The sequence below is a fragment of the Protopterus annectens genome, chromosome 8.part0, assembly GCF_019279795.1.
Source record: "Protopterus annectens isolate FY-2018-M chromosome 8.part0, PAN1.0, whole genome shotgun sequence".
NCBI lineage: Eukaryota > Metazoa > Chordata > Ceratodontiformes > Protopteridae > Protopterus > Protopterus annectens.
Genome location: NC_056741.1, coordinates 1498834380 through 1498855667, shown reverse-complemented (window position 1 = coordinate 1498855667; position 21288 = coordinate 1498834380). Strand labels below are relative to the sequence as shown.

The following is a 21288-nucleotide window of genomic DNA, read 5'->3' as shown; positions in this document are numbered from 1 at the left end:
AAGGTATTAAAAAAAAAAAACATTCTTTTCCATGAGGAGAAAATAAAAATCTGCATTCTAGGCCCATTACACAGAATCCTGCAACAAAATTTCTTTAACTGTCTAACTTGAAAGGAGACAAACAAATATCTGAGTGAGGAATATCCCCACAGTTGGTAGACACCAAAAAGTAGTTCCCATCGATAAGGGTGCATTCTTGCCCTGATCATCTTGTCTGATGTAATGTCTTGCTGTGGCTAAATGCATGAAGTCTGAAGAGTCAAATAAGCAGAGATGTTACCTTTCAGGCAATCATGCCAAGTTTGCAAAAGTGAAATGATGTGCTAACTGTGTAGCTCCTGGGGACCAAGATTCATTTAAGACCTAAACAGCACTGATACAGTGGATATAAAAAGTGTATACTCCCCTGTTTAAAATGCCAGGTTTTTGTGATATAAAAAATGAGACCACAATACATCATTTCAAAACTTTTCCCACCTTTAATGTGACCTATAACCTGTACAATTCAATTGAAAAACAAACAAATATAAAAAGGAAAAATATAAAAAATAAAAAATGTACAACAAACTGGTTGCATAAGTGTGCACACCCTTAAACTAATACTTTGTTGAAGCACCTTTTGATTTAATTACCATCAAGTTTCATGACAATTCTTGCCTTGCCATTACCCTCTCACAGGCAATGTTTTATTTGTTGGCGAAGATTTAGGTACCTGGTTCTAGTACTGGTGGAGATGTTAGACTTGTGGAAAAACAGAAGTCCAAGACAATTTGGTCTTTAATGGTATGAACATCTCCTGTCGAAAGTGCAAAAGACACTGATTAAAGGGCTAGAGCATCCAGCCTCTCTTAGTAGATCATAGACTTTAGGCCTGTGATCTTTCTGGTTACGAACCTTAGGGTCTTTCTAATTATTTGCTACTTTTACTGAGATACATACAAAGGGGAAATTGTACCCAATAATTGGCCTGATTAATGCTGAGTACAAGAGACTAATCATGTCTTTAGAGCTTGATGATATTTCTTGGTCAATTAGCTGGACTAAATGAAAGGACTTCCTGACAACTGTTGTTATATGATGGTTAAAAGAGATGGAGCAACCAACACAAGTACCGAGGCCTTTAATACATTTTCATTTTGTAGATGTATGTTATCTAGACAGTATGATGTGGGGAGAAGTTGCCTACTAAAAGTAATGATTGAGCCCATTTTTATTACACCTAGGGTAGTTTATTAGGGAGAGTTTATTCAGGAGGGTTTGGGTGTCACAGCATAATTTAACAATTTACAGTTTATAATAGTCAGTAAACATTTTGTCAAAGAGATCTTGCTCACTGAATGGGGATCTGAGAAGCAATTACCAAAAAGGAGAGGCCCCATCACTGAACCAGAGGATATCACTAGTCATTTTCATACTTTCTGATCAGGTACCTGTAATTCGCACTGTGTAGGTTCTGTCTTTCAGCCAGTTTGCTACCTATCTTACCCAAAGTCGATTTTTAAAGCATTTAGTTGAATGATGACAGCATGGGGAAAAGTCAAGGGCAATAACCAGGTCAAGATACATCACATGCACTGCATGGCCACCATCTACAGCCTCCATAACCTTTTGAAAGAAACTTATCAGATTAAGTACACATGATCTGCTGTTGAGGGTCAGTTCTTGATATCACAGTTTATTATGTCAGTTATAATACAATTCATGGCTTTGCAGATGACACTTGTAAGACTGGTCTGGTCTGTAATTACCTGGGTTACTACAAACCTTTTTTCCTGATTAATTATTTGTCTGCTTCATTTCTATCTGCATTTCTCTTTAGATGATTTTGTCGTCCTAACACCACTAGTCAACTGTTCTCTTGCTGTGGATAAAGTAGAAGGCTTTCTCTCAGTGACAAAAGTTTAAAGGCTTTTTTACACTAAAATATGTTGATCTCCCAGATATAACAAGCACTGTAGATGCAGACTTTAAAATATGTCTTCCTAGGCCCACTTGTTAGGGATCTTCAGGGGAACATGGTGGACTTCTGAAATAAAATCTCCTCTAAATTTGGCATGACTTTCAAATGCAGCAAAGACAAAAGAGTAAAATCACAACAATTAGAAAACAAAGACTTTCCAAACAAGTTGCTTAATGTTCTCTACAAGTGACCTGGAAAAGACCAACACACAGATGGACAGACAATTACTTCTGTGACAAAAAAAGAAATGAAGACAACATGGGTCACTCTCACTCCCTCTTCTAGCTCAGCACTGTCGACAGCACCCTAAGCAAAGGGAGGAGTTAAGCTCCCCTCTGATGAGATTTCCAACATCTGGAAGTTAGAAGGGCAGACATCTGCGTGAAACCAACTACCATTGATAAGGTACTACAATGCAGCAATGATCATCTACTTATTTTATGGTAGGTCACTTTGAGCTTTTTCATGGTCAATGCTGCAAAATACTACACAGGAACAGGTAATTGGACTAACATAGTTCAAAGTTTCTGTGAACTAACCTACTGATTCTGCTCGACAGCCCTCATATTGTGGTATGCTGTAAACTCAAAATAACCAAAAAAATGTTCTTGCTTTTTTACAGACTGGAATTCTTGTATACGTCTCTCCATCAAGAAGCTAATTCAGACAGCTAACAGGACACAGCTACTAGCACTCTGTTCCAAAGACAAGAAATATACTCAAAGTATTTGTATGCTTTCCTTGCTGGCTGAGGACAGATCTTTACTGGTAGCAGCTACTGAAGCCATACAACAGTATTCAGACCCTCACCAAATAATACTTCATACACAGTCTGTTCATGTATCCGCTGGCCTTTTGTAAGGTGTAAAAACAAGAGCTTATGTCCTTTCACCCTCCTTCCTTCTTACTTAAATTCACTATTTTCTATGACATGCTATGCTTTTTGTGGTAGAAAAATATAGCTTACAAAACAGAAAATCACAATTTGTTGGCTTACATCTCAAAAGAAGTGCCACTACAAATGTTCTTAGCAGTATAAATGAACAAAAACAAATGCAACTCTTACAACACTAGTCAGTACAGTACAAGATAATCAACACACGTGGCTTGTGTACCTTTAAATGAATGTAGTTATCCTTCAGCTCACTCTGCTTCACTACAGGCCCCTCCACAGGACCAAACTGGGTACGTTTAGGGATGCGCCTCTTGGAATAGACCCCACCTAGAAATCTGTCGATATACAGGATGAGTGGAAGGCTGGCTCTGGCTCTGCTGAAAACAGGGCGGTTTGGTATAGCATGTAGAGGGCCATGCTTAGGACACACAGTCGGGTGGGCATAGTTACATTCTTCACACCCTAAAAACAGTACAATGGAAAACATTACAAGAAATGAAAATCATATGCTAATTTTAAACAAAGCTCCACTGTTACCCTTCTGTTCAATTACACTGCAGACATATCTTATCATTCACGTCATTTTAGGACAACTTCACAAATATGGCACAACGAGCAACTGCTAGATTCTTATACATGAAATATTTACTATTATACAGTTACTTTAAATTCCAAAATGCTAAATAGCAAGCAATAGAGCAAGCAGCAGACATCAGCACAATTACCTTCAGAAAATTTTATTTAACCTTACACAAAATACACCAATTAAGCATATACTGAGAAATGACCATATCAAAGTAAAACTGTCCGTCTTACATAAGTGGTGTATAGTAGAGTTCCCACATATAATAAAGGTAACCCATGTTTGATTAGCAGTCTTCATGCCAAAATGGCTGCTGGGGGGGGGGGGGTGAGTGGCTGCTGTCTAGTTTTCCTTTTCCAGATGGGCTGTACGAGGGGAAAACTTTTTAAACCAACCAATATGTCAGTGAAGTCAGGTCAGTGCAGTTGGTGTTAAAAGGTGGTTCAAACATGTAAAAGCACAAGACCACTGTTAAAGCTGCAGTTATTTCCTTTGTTTGGGACTTCTACAGTAACATCTGCTTTGTTTGAGACTTATTGCAATCTGCTTTGCACTTTGCTTTATGACAGTTTTTAAAGCAGTGTCGGTCTTTAAAATATGTGTTTGCAGCAGTTTAGATTGTGTAGTGTGTGTGTGTGTGTGTGTGTGTGTGTGTGTGTGTGTGTGTGTGTGTGTGTGTGTGTGTGTGTGTGTGTGTGTGTGTGTGTGTATCTCAGTGGTGCTTGCCTATGCACCTTGGATGATCAAGACAATAAATTCCATGCATGTAGACTCAAACTCATTTGTTCAACTTTTTCACTTATTGTAAAGGATGGTTTCAAGCTACAGAATCCTGCCTGTGTTTGATGAAAATAAGCCCTATGAAAGATGGAACAAATTATGTTATGATGTAGACTCAAATTTCTGACCTGGAAAAAACAAATGCATATCCCTGCAGGAGCACTGGTACTTACCAGGATAGCAAAATACAGTGTAATGGTGATTTCAAAACAGGATTAGGACCATCTATGAAGGAATGACCACTTTAACAACACTTGATGCTGATGGACATATTCATATGCAATACAATATACTTGGGAGAGACAGCGAGAGAAAAAAATAAAGTGATTTAACTGCCGTACTTTGTTTTTTGGTAGTATAACAAACTGTACCCAACAGGGCAAAAAGTAATAAAAATAAAAACACAAAATTCACGAACTGCACCAATCTGTTTAATGAAGAGCTGAAAGGCTCCCAAATACTAAGCGCTTTCACCATCAACTGATGGCTTCTTCAGAGTAAAAGGAGCACATAATCATGTTTTAAATACAAAATTCCACATACATTTTAACCAATCAAATTTCTTGATTAATTACAGTCCCAATATACATACTGATCTAAATCACTAGTACCTTAAAACATGCACACAAAACTTGCTAAAAACGTGCTAAAAATATTTGTTTCCAGATACACAAACAAATAATCACTTTAAACATGCTTGTTGCACATATATTAATATCAAAACTTGTGTTTATGAAATCACTAACTTTTCTATAATGAATGAAGACTAAATGACTTTAAACAACCATAGCCCTTTGTTTCAAAATAGGCTTAATCACCTGCCATTTGAATTCTAAAGACTCTACTCTAGTATTGTCATCACCCCCTCTCTCATTTGTCAACATCCTGTCAATTACAAAAAAATATAAACTTTTTGAAATACACACAATTCTTGGAATGTAAATACAATGCATTGTGGCTATCCTTGTTTTTGATGGCCCTCTAGTGTTCTGCTATCCTTTCCCTTAATCTACGTATGGTTTTCCCTACATAAAACCCTGCACAAGTCGTGCAAGTTGCCAGGTATACCACTTTTTTGGAGTTGCAACTACATCTACCTGGACATCAAATTGCCTTGTTATACCCCCTCACAACCACATAGGGTCCATCATTGATGTATCTACAGTACCTGCATGACCCACATTTATACATTTGTGAATTTGTAAATCTACTTTGTTGTTTTTCAAATAGATTCTTTAAGTTCAAACATCTTGAAAAAATTACTTTTGGTTTATGACCAAATTCTTTTTGCATATCCATATTAAATGCTAGGTCCCAAGATCTCCCAAAAATCTCAATAATGTTACATGCCTGCAAATTGTACTTCAAGACAAGAGCTTTGAATCAAACATTTTCGAATGAAAAGACTCAATTCTTTCATTCACTTCACTAACTGCAGTGTTTTCTACCAAAAATGGGTTTAAATGATGTCCACCTTCTTTTCATCACCTCTTTTTTTAACTGAAATCAACAATTTCAATGGATAACTTCTATCCAAAAACATTCCTATTAATTTATACATCTCCCTTTGATAAATCTCATCATTACTTACAAGACGTGACAGACGAACCATCTGCCCCTTAATTACACTTTTACATTGATGTAATGGATGACAACTTGAAAAATGCAAGAGAATTGCTATATGTCTCTTTTCTGTGTATATTACTTTCTAAACCTTCACTTGTCTTGATAAGTTTAATATCCAAGAAATCAATAGTCTCATTGTCCCACTTATATGTGAAAGAAAGAAATGGAGTAGTAGAATTAAGATATCCCACAAAATTCCTAGCTTCATCTTCATTTCCCTTCCACAAAACAAGTATGTCATCTAAAAATTGATTGTATAATACAATTTGTTCAAAGAAAGGGGTAGGAAACACAAAGGTTTCTTCCCAATGCAATAATACCAGGTTGGCAAAAATGGGGGCACACTTGGCTCCCATAACCACCCCTGATATTTGATGGTAAATGTCCCCCTCAAATGTCATGTAATTGTTTTTAAGTACTAATTCCATGAAATTAACTACATTGTTCAACTTTGTAGTAGTCAAATGTTTACTTCTCAAAAGACTTTCTCTAAAGTATTCCAACCCATCTTCTTGAGTTATTGTAGAAAATAAATTGACCACGTCTATAGTAAGGAATGACCAAACCAAATCACCCTTGCCAATAGTACTTAATCGTTCTAAACAATGCCATGAGTCCTTCAATATATGCTCATGTTTAACAAACCTTATGTATTCTTGTCTACATATGCTGCTAAAGGTTCAGTTTTAAACCCCTTTGTTGCTACTATCGGCCTGAAAGGGGGATCATTGATATTTTTATGGATTTTGGGAATGCCGAACACTGCTGGTGTAATTGGGTGTTCAACTACCAAAAAAACATGATCTTTCTGTTGTATTCCCCCTTCCAACAAAGTATCCATTAAAAAGGTGTCAATTTTTTGATATGCTATATTCATCTCACATCTAGAAGCTCTTTGGTAGGTGTTATCATTTAAAATAAATTCCATTTTGGCTGTATAATCAAGGTAAGTCATAATGACCACCCCACCCCCTTTATCGGGTTTCATTATTCTGATTTCTTTGTTGGTGGTCAATTCTTTTAACACTAATCTCTCTTGTTTTGTAAGGTTATCTTATTCCCTAATTCTATTCTTCTCCAAATGTGTTCGTATAGTGTTAACCGATAATTTTTCAAACAATGCCACATCTTTATCAACAGGTGGAATGAATGTACTTTTCCTAATAAGTGTAGAAGGAAAAAAGTCTCTCTATACATTTTGCCTTTTGAAGTACAATGCTAAATTTAACTGCCTAGTATATATTTTCAAACTTGTAATGAAATCCACAATATTGTAACAAAATGCAGGTATATATGTAAACCCCTTTGCTAACAAATCAGGATGCATTTCCTTTATTTCCAAAGCACTGAAATTATATATAGTGAAGCCTGCTTTCGTGTTGACTTCACATTTAACTTCAGCTGCATCATTATTCAAACATGGTACACTCATTGAAAAACTGTTCTCAGCCCCTTCAACATTAACTGTAGATTCAACAATGTCAGTATTACATTCCAAAAAATAAAAAACTGTGTTGCCATGGTTGTTAGTGTCAATTGCTTCACTGTTATAGCAAAAGTCTAATCCCTGGATTATCCCCACCTCTGGTTGTTGTTGCCATACCACCGCCCTCTCGTATTGTGTTCCTCAGGTGTTCGGATCTCCTCGGCCCCAGAGATGTTGCTAAAAACCTTCAAAAGACTTTCTCTAAAGTATTCCAACCCGTCTTCTTGAGGTATTGTAGAAAATAAATTGACCACGTCTATAGTAAGGAATGACCAAACCAAATCACCCTTGCACTCGCAGGCCCAGCTGTTCACATTGCATTCAGTTCCAGGTTTGGACATTGAAGAAGATGGAGGTGTTATCAATGGTGAAGGTACCCAAACTGGTGGTGGGGTCAATCAGAATCGAATGTATATTCAACGGTGGCTGCCCATTCCAGATGTCGACTTCTCGGTCTCGAAGGAGGAGGGAAGGGTTCTCTCAACGCCATCTTTAAAAAAGCAGTTGGAGCATTTCGAAACCACTTGCCACAGATTCCGGGGTCTTCAATTAGATAACGCATTTTTTTTTTAAATCCATCGCTTTGAAGCAAGTACCGAAAGGGCTCAGATTCAACAAAGTGCCGAATGGGACTGAAAAAGGATTTACTTCTTACAAGCAATTGGTGGATTTACATGACAAAACTGGATTAGAAATTTTGGACATCATTATCAAAAATAACAAAAGTAAGTTAGAGCTTATTGAAAAAGAAACAGTGACTTTAAATGAAAGCATTACCAGTGATTTACTGTTTTTTCAATATGTTAAACAATACAATGTTGTACACTGAAAAGTTTGTTGACAAGAATGTTAAAATTAAAATCAAAAAACTATCAAGAGACCTTTCGGACTACAAGAACAACATGGCATATAATTTTGGGTTTAATAACAACAGGGCAGCCTACAAATATGGCTCCAATAATGGGCAGAAAAATAGTAACATGGACAATGTATGTGACTACAATGAAGAACATAATTCTGGGGAATGCAATGATGAACACCAAGGTTTTTTAGCAACATCTCTGGGGCAGAGGAGATCAGAACGCCTGAGGAACAAAATGGGGGGTAGTTCAGAGAGCCAGTCGAACGATTCCCATTACCAATTTCAACAAGGGAACAACCGTTTTACAACACGAGAGGGCGGTGGCATGGCAACAACAACCAGAGGTGGAGATAATTCACGGATTAGATTACAAGTTTGAAAATATATACTAGGCAGTTAAATTTAGCATTGTACTTCAAAAGGCAAAATGTACAGAAAGACTTTTTTCCTTCTACACTTATTAGGAAAAGTACATTCATTCCACCTGTTGATAAAGATGTGGCATTGTTTGAAAAATTATCGGTTAACACCATACGAACACATTTGGAGAAGAACAGAATTAGGGAACAGGATAACCTTACAAAACAAGAGAGATTAGTGTTGAAAGAATTGACCACCAACAAAGAAATCAGAATAATGAAACCCGATAAAGGGGGTGGGGTGGTCATTATGACTCACCTTGATTATACAGCCAAAATGGAATTTATTTTAAATGATGATAGCACCTACCAAAGAGCTTCTAGATGCGAGATGAATATAGCATATCAAAAAATTGACACCTTTTTAATGGATACTTTGTTGGAAGGGGGAATACAACAGAAAGATTATGTTTTTTTGGTAGGTGAACACCCAATTACACCAGCAGTGTTCGGCATTCCCAAAATCCATAAAAATATCAACGATCCCCCTTTCAGGCCGATAGTAGCAGCAAAGGGGTTTAAAACTGAACCTTTGGCAGCCTATGTAGACAAGAATACACAAGGTTTGTTAAACAAACATGAGCATATATTGAAGGACTCATGGCATTGTTTAGAACGATTAAGTACTATTGGCAAGGGTCATTCCTTACTATAGATGTGGTCAATTTATTTTCTACAATACCTCATTAAGACGGGTTGGAATACTTTAGAGAAAGTCTTTTGAGAAGTAAACATTTGACTACTACAAAGTTGAACAGTATAGTTAATTTCATGGAATTAGTACTTAAAAACAATTACATGACATTTGAGGGGGACATTTACCATCAAATATCAGGGGTGGCTATGGGGGCCAAGTGTGCCCCCATTTTTGCCAACCTGGTATTATTGCATTGGGAAGAAACCTTTGTGTTTCCTACCCCTTTCTTTGAACATATTGTATTATACAATCGATTTTTAGATGCCATACTTGTTTTGTGGAAGGGAAATGAAGATGAAGCTAGGAATTTTGTGGAATATCTTAATTCTACTACTCCGTTTCTTTCTTTCACATAAGTGGGACAATGAGACTATTGATTTCTTGGATATTAAACTTACCAAGACAAGTGAAGGTTTAGAAAGTAATATACACAGAAAAGAGACGTATAGCAATTCTCTTTTGCATTTTTCAAGTTGTCATCCATTACATCAATGTAAAAGTGTAATTAAGGGGCAGATGGTTCGTCTGTCACTTCTTGTAAGTAATGATGAGATTTATGAAAGGGAGATGTGCCCCTCTACTCATCAGGCCCATAATTGAATACAATGCCCCATGTGGGATGTACCTTACCCGACACTTGCAGCAACTGGAAAAACCCCAAAAGTACCTCACGAAGAGGATCAAGGGACTCAAACAGATGGCCTACGCAGTTAGGCTAAAGAAACTCCAGCTCTACTCGGTTGCTTACCGCCTACTCAGAGGCGATCTGTGCCTGATGTATAAAGCCATGTCCAACCCAGAATTAATGGACATGCTCCACCTCAGGAAATCCAAATCCCCTCCGAGCTACACGCTCCAGGGACTTAAACCTCAGCACAGAAATAAATAGGACATGCTGGAGGGACAGATTCATATCTCAGAGGCTCCCCTCACTCTGGAACAAAATCCCAGTCCATGTTAGGCAGAGCCCCTCAATGACCCTCTTCAAGAGAAATCTTGACGAGTGGATGGGAGATCGTAGGTTTACCCCTGGGATCTCTTCTGTGTCCCTGCTAGACAGAGGCACAGTAAACTAACCTTAAAAGGGCTATCTTCTGCGACCTACTATACAGAGGCACAGTCAACTAATCTAAAAGGGTGGAGAAAGCCAAACACACTCTGGCTAGGCTTATAAATGCCCTAGGGCAGATAGCCTAGTATCAACCTATGAACCTATGTATGAATTAATAGGAATGTTTTTGGATAGAGGTTATCCATTGAAATTGTTGATTTCAGTTAAAAAAGAGGTGATGAAAAGAAGGTGGACATCACTTAAACCCATTTTGGTAGAAAACACTGCAATTAGTGAGGTGAATGAAAGAATTGAGTCTTTTCATTTGAAAATGTTTGATTCAAGAGCTCTTGTCTTGAAGTACAATTCACAGGCATATAACATTATTGAGATTATTGGGAGATCTTGGGACCTAGCATTTAATATGTGTATGCAAAAAGAATTTGGTCATAAACCAAAAATAATTTTTTCAAGAGGTTTGATCTTAAAGAATCTATTTGAAAAACAACAAAGTAGATTTACAAATTCACAAATGTATAAATGTGGGTCATGCAGGTACTGTAGATACATCAATGATGGACCCTATGTGGTTGTGAGGGGGTATAACAAGGCAATTTCATGTCCAAGTAGATGTAGTTGCAACTCCAAAAAAGTGGTATACCTGGCAACCTGCACGACTTGTGCAGGATTTTATGTAGGGAAAACCATACGTAGATTAAGGGAAAGGACAGCAGAACACCAGAGGGCCATCAAAAACAAGGATAGCCACAATGCGTTGTATTTACATTCCAAGAATTGTGTGTATTTCAAAAGTTTATATTTTTTGTAATTGACAGGGTGTTGAGAAATGAGAGAGGGGGTGATGACAATACTAGAGTAGAGTCTTTAGAATTCAAATGGCAGGTGATTCTAGATACAATTTACCCTGGACTTAATGACCATATTTCCATTAAGTCTATTTTGAAATAAAGGGCTATGGTTGTTTAAAGTCATTTAGTCTTCATTCATTATAGAAAAGTTAGTGATTTCATAAACACAAGTTTTGATATTAACATATGTGCAACAAGCATGTTTAAAGTGATTATATGTGAGTGTATACGGAAACAAATATTTTTAGCACATGTTTTTAGCAAGTTTTGTGTGCATGTTTTAAGGTACCAGTGATTTAGATCAGTATGTATATTGGGACTGTAATTAATCAAGAAATTTGATTGGTTAAAGTGTATGTGGAATTTTGTATTTAAAACATGTGATTATGTGCTCCTTTTACTCTGAAGAAGCCATCAGTTGATGGTGAAAGCGCTTAGTATTCGGGAGCCTTTCAGCTCTTCATTAAACAGTTTGGTGCAGTTCGTGAATTTTGTGTTTTTATTTTTTGGTAGTATATTGGCTTGACGACTGGCTCAGTTTCCTGGACCTGACTTATTCATTCTCCATCAGGTTGACAGCCCTTTAGCCCATTCACTCCCCAGTGGAGATGAGAGGTGAACCTTAGTGAGAACTCAAACTAAATGCTAAAAAGTGTAGTACCACCAGGTTTGGTAAACAATACCTCTACCTCATCATACTGGGTAGACAACACACCTCTACAAAAGGGGCCTAGGTACTTGGGTTAATAAGCTCCCGCCCTTTTGACCATCAACTGACAAAGGTTGGTAGGAAATCCTTTTATTTAGTCCATCTATCTGCCAAATGAATATCCTCAAGATCTAAAGAGGTGATCTCCCACTTATAATATGTAATGATTAGGTCAATTAATGAGTACAATGCCCCTTTAGGATGTATATCACTCTCAGTACTTGCCTGTGATTAAGTATTCTATACTCATCTTAAGTACTAGTTGCCCTTCTGGCAGTGTCACACTATTACAACTTTTTCCTTCCTTTCTCTACTTACCCATTTATTTTGGATTTCTATCTCACATTATATTTGATTCTTGCTTCTTATACCAAATAGGGTGCATTTCATCAATGATTTCTGCTTCCCCATTCATGTTAGCTTCTTCTATATTTCTTCATTACCATTTTCAGGATGTTAATAAACTACAAAAATATCATGTTGTTCTTCTGTAGCATTATTGTATTACCCTAAGTCCTTAAAAACTAACTTTTCTCAAAGTTAACAGTTTAGTCTTACTTACCATCCCTTTTGCTGCAACTACAAATGCACTAGCTGTTTTACTTGAAGTATCATAAATAGACAGTCTGGATGACTGTTCTGACATTCTTAACTTGTACATCCTACCTGATTGTCTGGTCTGTAAATCATTTTCCAATCTAATTCTGCAGACTAAGTAACATTTTCTGTAATCTAAGAGTTGATTTGCACCAAGACTTTTTGAATGTACCTTGCAAGGATTTGCAGTGTGTAATCACAAAAACTTCTTTATAATGACATATTCATGGAATTCCTCACATCCATGCACTACTGTTACTAGTAAGAGAGTTAATTTCCTATCCGAGCATATCTCTTTTTGAATCCATAAATGCTCTTGACCGAAAGGCAACAGATCTATTTGTAGGGTCAGATTCTCTATCATTCTGTCTGTAATCTACGTGCAACACACTTGGTTTATTTGCATCATGGTTTTAATGCCAGAGCATCTGTAACACGGTCCTTTGTTTTTGAAAACCTTTATGAAATTATCACTTAAACCACAGGTAAACATACAAGAAAATAAGAGAAAATAAACCATATTAACCTTTTTTCCATTTACTTACATTATACAACAGCTTTTCTTTCTTTAAGATGATCATCAGTCCAACATTACTTCAATTGAACTCCTGCCTTCTCTTAAAAACTTACTCCTACTCCAACTGAACATAACTCTGCATGTACTATTCCTACAATTTCCATTCATTTCTCTGTAATTTGCCCTTTCCCTTTTCGAAACATCCCTCTTCCAGTTCTTTTATCTCTTGTAATATTCAGTATTTCAAATACAGTTGGTTTAGACTTGAAATTTCCATTTTCAAGTAATCTTTTTTTGGCAGCCAAAATAATTAAACTTAAGACCTTATTAGGTCTAGACAATTCAGATCCTATTTCCTAGCTCAAAAAAATCATATCCTTAGTCATTTGCTTGCCCACTATTTCTGACAAGAGTACTCTCTACTAAACTTTTAAAATCTGCCAACTCATTACACTCACAAAATATATGCTCCCAGTTACCTCTTTCTTCCCCATCATACCGCCAACATTTGCTGTCTACCAGAGAATAATTTCTTTGACATCTGCTTGGGGTACAAAAATACCTATGCAAACAGTTCCAAAGATAATAAAATTCTCACATTTTTGCATACTTGGGAGACATACATATGCCCATATTCCCTACAAAATGCTTTTCCAGTCTCTCTTTGCCAATCTTCCCTAACCTCCTCTGACTGATTCTTATGTTTTATATACCATACTAATTATCCCTTTAACAGAAACCTCTGTTTCATTCGATCAAAACCCCCATCACAGCAGGTCTTTCACCTAAGATCTGCCTATCCCTTTTCTCTTTGCCTATACTCTATCAATCCCTTGTAGGGAAGGCAGTCTCTAGCCTGCAGTCCAAATGACATATTGCCCTCATTCACTCTATTACTGTTCCCTTACTACTTATTTTTTCTCAATACCTTGACTCCTTTGCCTGTTTTCTTTGGTAAATTCCAGCCCCTTCTTGCCTACTTTCTGTACCCTACTTGCACTCATCCACACTGGCAAAATCTCCTTTCTCCATTATCGTGTTGGTAGTCCTTAGATAACTTTCTTCTACTTTAAGACTATAATATTCTATATAGTTGATACTATTCTCCTTATGGATCTACATCTAAAATTCCCACTCTCCCTATTGCTTAACCTCCCTCCCAGTTATCACCCACCTGCCCATTTGGAATTATAACATTTTGCTTGTATTATGTGCATCAACCTTAACTGTGTAGCTCTAAAATATCCCTTCAAATTAGGTAATCCTAAACCACCTTGTTCTATTGGAAAAATCAACTTATCTCACTTAGCTCTTGCCCTAGTTACCTCTCAGAAAACTCCTTATTTATTATTGTCCACATCTTCTCCTATTGTTGATAAAAATATTCCTGACCTGTATATAAAATTAAAGGGATTAAAAGCATTTTCACTGCTTGTATACCTTACTATCTATATCCAAAAACAAGAGCTTCCTAAATACTTAGTGTCCCCATAAATATGGATATTGCTGAACCAATTTGGGTATGGGTATATAATTTACAGCTATAGCCTTTGTTTTATCTTAAATGATTTTGTATACTGAAAAGACTCGAAACTTTCTCAAAACGTTCCACAACAATGAGATGTCCTTTTCTAGATTTATCTGGTACAAAATATCAGCAAATAAAGCAAACTTTTATTGATTACCATACCAATTATATCCTTGCATTTCTGAGTCCCTTATTTTCTTTGCTAATGGCGTTAAATATAAAGCAAATAAAGGGGAAAGAGGGCACCCACACATGGTTCCTCTGTTCACACACAAATTATCAGAGAGGAACGCTCCCACTATAATTCTTGCCTCCGATCCTTCATATATCCTCCTATTTAACCTTATTATTGTATCAGGGAATGCAGATGCTTTCATTGCCCTACTCAAAATCCCACTTTACTCTGTGGAATGCTTTCGCTGCATGAAGACTTACCAATAAGATGTGTATAATCTTGCATTCTCCTTCCCTCTGGATCATCACTATTCTATTAATGTAGTCGAATACTTGCCTCACCTTCACAAAACCACATCGATCCATATCCATCAATGCCGGCGATTCCTTTGCCATTCTTTTACTAGTACAGACCATTCATAATCATGGTTTAAAATTGAAAGGAGCCTGTTTGAAGCTGGGTCTGATGGATCCTCACCAGGTAATACAGCCATTACTGCTTTCTTCCAAGATGTTGATGCTTCCCCTTATTTTAAAATAGTATGCAACAAAATCTTCCAGACCTTTATCACTTTCTTCCCTCCTAACATACAAACTTTTTCAGGAATACCATCCATTCCTAGAGATTTTCCTGAAGACTGATTAGACATCACCATTTTATCTCATTTCCTATCTTAACTATTAGTTGTTGAGCCTCATTTGCCTCTAACCTTGGCATAATTCAGTCTTCCATAAACATTTACGTTCATTCACTTCCTTAATTTCCACTTTTCTCTCTGCTTTTTTTTTTTTTTTTTTAACACTTTTATTGAATTATCACTTGTGACAGGCAAATTTACATTTACACAAAAGTAATCAAATTATTAACAATTAAGACCAACAAACATCATACTTCACATATTCTGTTATATATATCATATAACCTAAACATTATACATCACTTATAATCTACCCAATCATTTGCAAACATTACACAGCTCATTTAAGCTCTGCCTTCTTTTAAACTTCATTCCTCCACTGTATGTATTGCTAGGTTTCACTTTATATACTTGAAATACTGAAATGTCGAATTTCAGCATTTTGAGACTATAAAGTTGAAAGTGCAGATACGTGAACCTGCATAACACCCAATTACAGAAATGTCGCATTTGCCATTATGTGTTCGCATACGTGACTTGTGGTGCAGTATGTGGATTTAGCTGGGGTTTGAGGTAAGTGGTGTTTTTGTAAAGGTATTGGGCAGAAATTTTAGTGCATGTGTGTGAGGGTGCATAGTGGTGAGTTTTATGTGCTTGTGTGTTTAGTGCGACCTCGAAGTTAGTATATATAAGTAGGGGGGAGTGGGGGGCACCCCCCCCCCACATGGGAGGTGCATGGGGGTGCAGACCCCCTGCTTTTAGCAATATTGTTTGTGTGTGTGTTAGTTTTGTTGTGTTTGTGTTGGTTTGTTTTTTTTGTAGTGTCAGTAGGTAGGTATGTTTGTGTGGTGTAGTGTTTTGTTTACGTTACATTCATGGTTTGAAATATTGCGGTTTTAAAGTTTCGTGTTTTTGATTTTTCGGCTTTATAGTCTCAAGATACTGAAATTTGATATTTCAGTATTTTGAGATTATAAAGTGAATCCGTACTGTTAACACAATTCCCATTTTTTCCTAGGTAGTTTACGCCTACCCCTTTTTAAAGATCCCAATTACAGTTGTTTTATCTCTGTTACTATATTCACTACTTCTAAAACTGTTGGTTTAGATTTTGATTTCCATTTTCAAGTAATAGCTTTTTTGGCAACCACCATAATTAGACACAGCAAGACCTCACCATGTCTAGGCAATTCTGATTCTGTATCATAGCTCAGAAAAATCATCATCTCCTTCGACACACCAATCTGCCCACCTCGCATGTCTGACAATGCATCCCGCAGGGAATCGTTAAAGTCAGTCAACCCACCAAAGTCCCAGAAAATGTGTTCTCAAGTACCTCTTTCTCCCCAGTCACACTTCCAACTTTTGCTATCTACCAGAGGAAAAATTCTCTGGCGTCTACATGGGGTATAAAAATATCTATGTAAACATTTCCGAGCAAAGATACTAAATCTTCTAGATTTTGTTGCTTATTTGGTAGACATACATAGTTTCTTTGTGAACTGCTTATCCAGTCTCTCTCTTCCCAATCCTTTCTAACCTCCTCTCATTGATTCTTATAGTTATCACACAATATTTTATGTGCTGTATTAATTATCCACTTTTTTAATGACAACGTCTGTTCTAGATTCTACTAAAAACTATCAGTGTTGGCCTTTTGTTTAAGACCCCACTATTTCTTTCTCTTTGCCTATACTCTGATATTAATCCTTGATAGGGAAGGCAATCTCTAGCCTGCAGTCCAAACAAATTCTTGACCCAGTCCCATTCTATTATGTTTTCTTCTCTAATTATTTGCTACTAATACCCTTGTTCTTTTGCCAGTTTTCTCCAATAAATTCCACCCCTCTCTTGCCTAATGTCTGTATCCCTAATTGCAGACATTCCTATCAGCAGAATTCCTTTCTCCATTCCCATGTTGGCTTACTTTGTAGAATACTTTGCTACTCTATGAATAAAATATTCTGTATGGTTATTATTCTCCTTAATTATCTGTATCCAAACTCCTAGTCTCTTCATGTTTCTTGAGCTTCCCACTTCATCTTCACCCCTTTCCAATTTGAATTGTAGGTTTCTGCTTGTTCTATGTATAGAAGCCTTAACTGTGTAGCTCTGAAATACCCTATCAAATCGGGTAATCCCAAACCGCCTTGTTCTATTGGAGGAATGAGCTTATCCCACTTGACTCTTGCCATCTTCCCCTCCCAGATAAAATCCTTCAGCTCTTTATTAAATGATATCTACAACTTCTCTTCTGGTTGATAAAAATATGCCCAACCTGTGTATAATATAAAAGGGAGTAAAAACATTTTAACTGCTTGTATCTTGCTATTCATATCACAGAGCTTCCAGTTGCTCACTTTTTGTATTATCTTTATAGTCTCTTCCCACATATCCTTAGCAGCCACACCGATTAGTAACAAAACATGTTCTGAAAATATATAACAAAGCAAAATAATAAACTTAAAAATAAAGTAAAGTAGTAGTACAAATAAAAATGCCCTCAGGCAACCTTATCGAAAATAATTAATTACCTTTGATATCCTAATAAACATTCCACACCATCACCTTCCCCTCACATATCTGATAAGGTTGCTCAATTTTTGGGAATACCCAGAGAATATTTCCATGTCCCGTAAATGACTCAGTGAATACTGAAGGCAGATGTAACATACAGATAGTTTCTGTCTGAATGAGGTAAACTTTGTCCTTGGTCTGCAAACTCCCATCTAAAACAAAAAAACAAAGTACCTAGACTCTCCCACATTATCTCATCACAGTCTACCACTTTAGCAGTCCAGCCATTTTACAGAATCCTCTGGACTTTCATCCTGGAAATAAGCATTTCAGAATCTGCTTCATAGGGAACATATGTAAAAAATAACTGCAAGCCTATAGCACTGAATACACTGGAAACATGTTAGAACTTGAACTTAATGAGCAACTAAAACAATTTCTTGAATCAAATAAACTTACTTAGCCAGCCTCGGTAAGAATTTTTTTCTGTTAAACCAGCTCTGTTATCCTTAGCAAAATACATTTGTAAGAACTAAATAATACGGAGGAAGTGTCAATCTTAACTCTTGATTTGTTCAGGGCTTTTTATATCATCAGTCATGCATGTCAGAATCATGCTGGCCACACTTTAGGTATAAAAACACTACACTGGTTTAAAAAACCTAAGCTGGTGCATTAGCAATCTAAAAACAGGAAACACAAGGTAAATCGGATATCAGAATGTTGCGATGAGTTTCTTCCTCACATAGGGGTCTCATTAGTAGCCATTCTTGCCCCTCTCATTTTTAAGCAGTATGCACGTACACCACAGTGATCTGGAAGCAGTTGGGTCTGTAAATTATACCACTTTGTTTTGTATGAGTGAATCTCATACCGCAAATCATGGAGACCATAAGGCTGCTTTTACCAAACTCAAATTATGGCTAAATGGCTCACATCTCCAATTAAATGTTAGCAAAGAGCAATCCTTTATATTCTATAAAACCCAATTACAACTCTCATCGGTTCACAGGAGACGGTCTGGCTAATGGCTTAAGAGCCCTTACAAGTCTAAACAGCAAAACCTGATTTTACCCAGTATGTGACCCCTAGGGGCAAGAAGATGACAAAGATTTGTGCATATACCTTGAGTATTTTACAGACTGCCACTGTCCATAAGGGACACAGGCGGTATACCAGGTGTGAATTTGCAATTCCCCAACCACTGAACCAAACTGCATTTGAAGACCGTTAGGGACAGGCTCTGTTTAAAGTGAACAGGAAAGCCTGTGGTGCTGCGGTAGCGTTGTCGCCTTACAGTAAGACACTGTCCGGTTTCATTCTCAGCTAGAGCGTCTTCTGCGTGCAGACGTGTGAATGGGCGTACCTTCGTTGAAGGTTGTGCGTCAGGGCTGGTAACTCTGCACGTAAAAATCAACTATCAATCATTAGTGGACCGGAGTTCCACTGTGGCGACCCCTAACAGGGAAAAGCCGAAAGACACAACAGGGAAAGCCTGTTCCAAAGAAGGGGTAATCTCCATGACACACATCTGTCTCTCCAGCAAGTTATGTTTGGATCACTGACTAGGTTTAGATCCCTAGATTTGGGGAACCTTGTGCTGTTTGTCTCGTGGACATATAGCAACTCCATCAGGGCTGGATTTGTTAGTGCCTGGTAGGTTAGGCATAGGTCAACCCTTAATAGTCGGTAGGAGACAGAGTAAAGGGATAGGGTTTTTAGTCTATCCACAAAGGACATGTTGACACCCTGTATTTTCTTTGTGAGGAAACTCTGGGGTTGCTCTAGCTGTTGTAAGTGCCTAGTCAAGTACATGCCAAATGGTGCATTGTACTCAAATTAGTCTAACAAGGGTGGAGTACAGTGGGACTTTAACTTCCTTAGATACGGATACCACACCTTTACTTTTAGGTTGTGTCACACAGAACAACTTCCTCATCATTGCAGACACATGGTGGTCAAAGTTCAGGCTACTGTTCGTGTACCTAAACCTGTCACCACTGAGTCTATTCTTGTGGGTGTGCTATTAATGTAGTAATTTGAAGGGGTCTTTGGCTTCCAAATGGGTATGATAATGCATTTCTTTTGCATTTAGTTTTAGGCTATGGCTCTGGCAACAACCATTTGTCTGTTTAGATCCTCCTGAAGGATATCTACATTGCTGGTGGATTCAATGACTGCTCCCGACTTGTCGTCATTGGCAAACTTTGTCATCCAGCAGCCTTCCACTTTAATCTTGACTTCAGACAACTGTATTCCGAACAGGAGTGGTCCCAACACTGAGCATTGTGGCACACCACTAGTAACTGGCCTCTTGCTGGATCAGGATTCACCCACTTTAAGCATGTGTCATATCCGTTAGCCAAATGGCTATCCATCTGGTGACGCAGAGATTTATGCCTGTTTTTTTTTAGTTTATAATACTAGAGTATGGGACTGCATCAAATGCTTTGCCCAGGTCAAGGAAGGTGGTATGCACTGTTGTATCCTCATCCATGGCCCTAGTTACGTTTTCGAAAAGGTCCACCAGATTTTAGCAGGCATGACCTGCCCTTGACAAAGCCAAATTGGGCTGGGTCTGGTGTTTTCAGGTTTCATATGTTATTACCAAGTCCATGATTATTCTTTCCATGGCCTTACATACAAGGCCAGTCAATCTTACGGGTCTGTAATTACCTAGGTCAGTTGATGGTCCCCCACTTTGTGCAGAGGGATGACTGTTGCTGTCCACTCTGTTAGGACAAAGCCAGTCCAGATGCTGTGGTTAATGATCCCAATGGGGCTAACAGGTCCTGATTCAAGCTATTTAAGAGGTATATCGTTAGGCCCCATTGAAACAGTGTTTTTAACTTTAGAGAGTGCAGTGGCAACATGTTCTTTATTGATAATTGGTAGGGGAGTGGTGGAGGTTATTTCTTGGAGGGAGAACTGGGGTGATGGATGGGTGAAATTTGAGCTGAATTTATCAGGCAGCAGATCTGTTACATCTTCTGGCCGAGGATAGGCGATGCCTTACACAACTAATTCTGCACATTGTTGGGTGTTGCCCTTAAGATGGCGGACATAACTGAAAATATCTTATGGTTACCTTTAGCTTTGGAAACTATTTTTGCCTCACAGTCTCCTTTTAGAGTCTTGACTAGTTCCCTGATTTGCTTAAAACTAATGAAGGACTTATTTTTATTTTTTAATTTTTATTTTGTTGTGTACATTCCCTCTTACTTCTCAACAGGATTTTCCTACTTTTGTTGTATTATCTATTAATACCAGGGGTCCACTAGGCTGGTTGCTTTTGCGGTTAGACCTGGGCTTATCTTGGTCCAATACTATCTTTTCTATGCAGTTGTTTATATTGTAACACAGGGTTTTTGTGTATGTTT

General features: G+C 37.5%; 1 protein-coding gene across 2 annotated transcripts in view; it reads right to left on the bottom strand.

Moving 5' to 3' along the window:
- The window catches only part of PRDM10 (PR/SET domain 10), a 1088540-nt gene that overhangs the window by 890717 nt on the left and 176535 nt on the right, over positions 1–21288 (bottom strand). For both annotated transcript variants that reach the window (XM_044081083.1, XM_044081084.1), the window contains exon 4: positions 3076–3317. In XM_044081083.1, coding sequence (XP_043937018.1) covers positions 3076–3317 — 242 coding nt within the window. The remainder of the gene's footprint in view (positions 1–3075; positions 3318–21288) is intronic.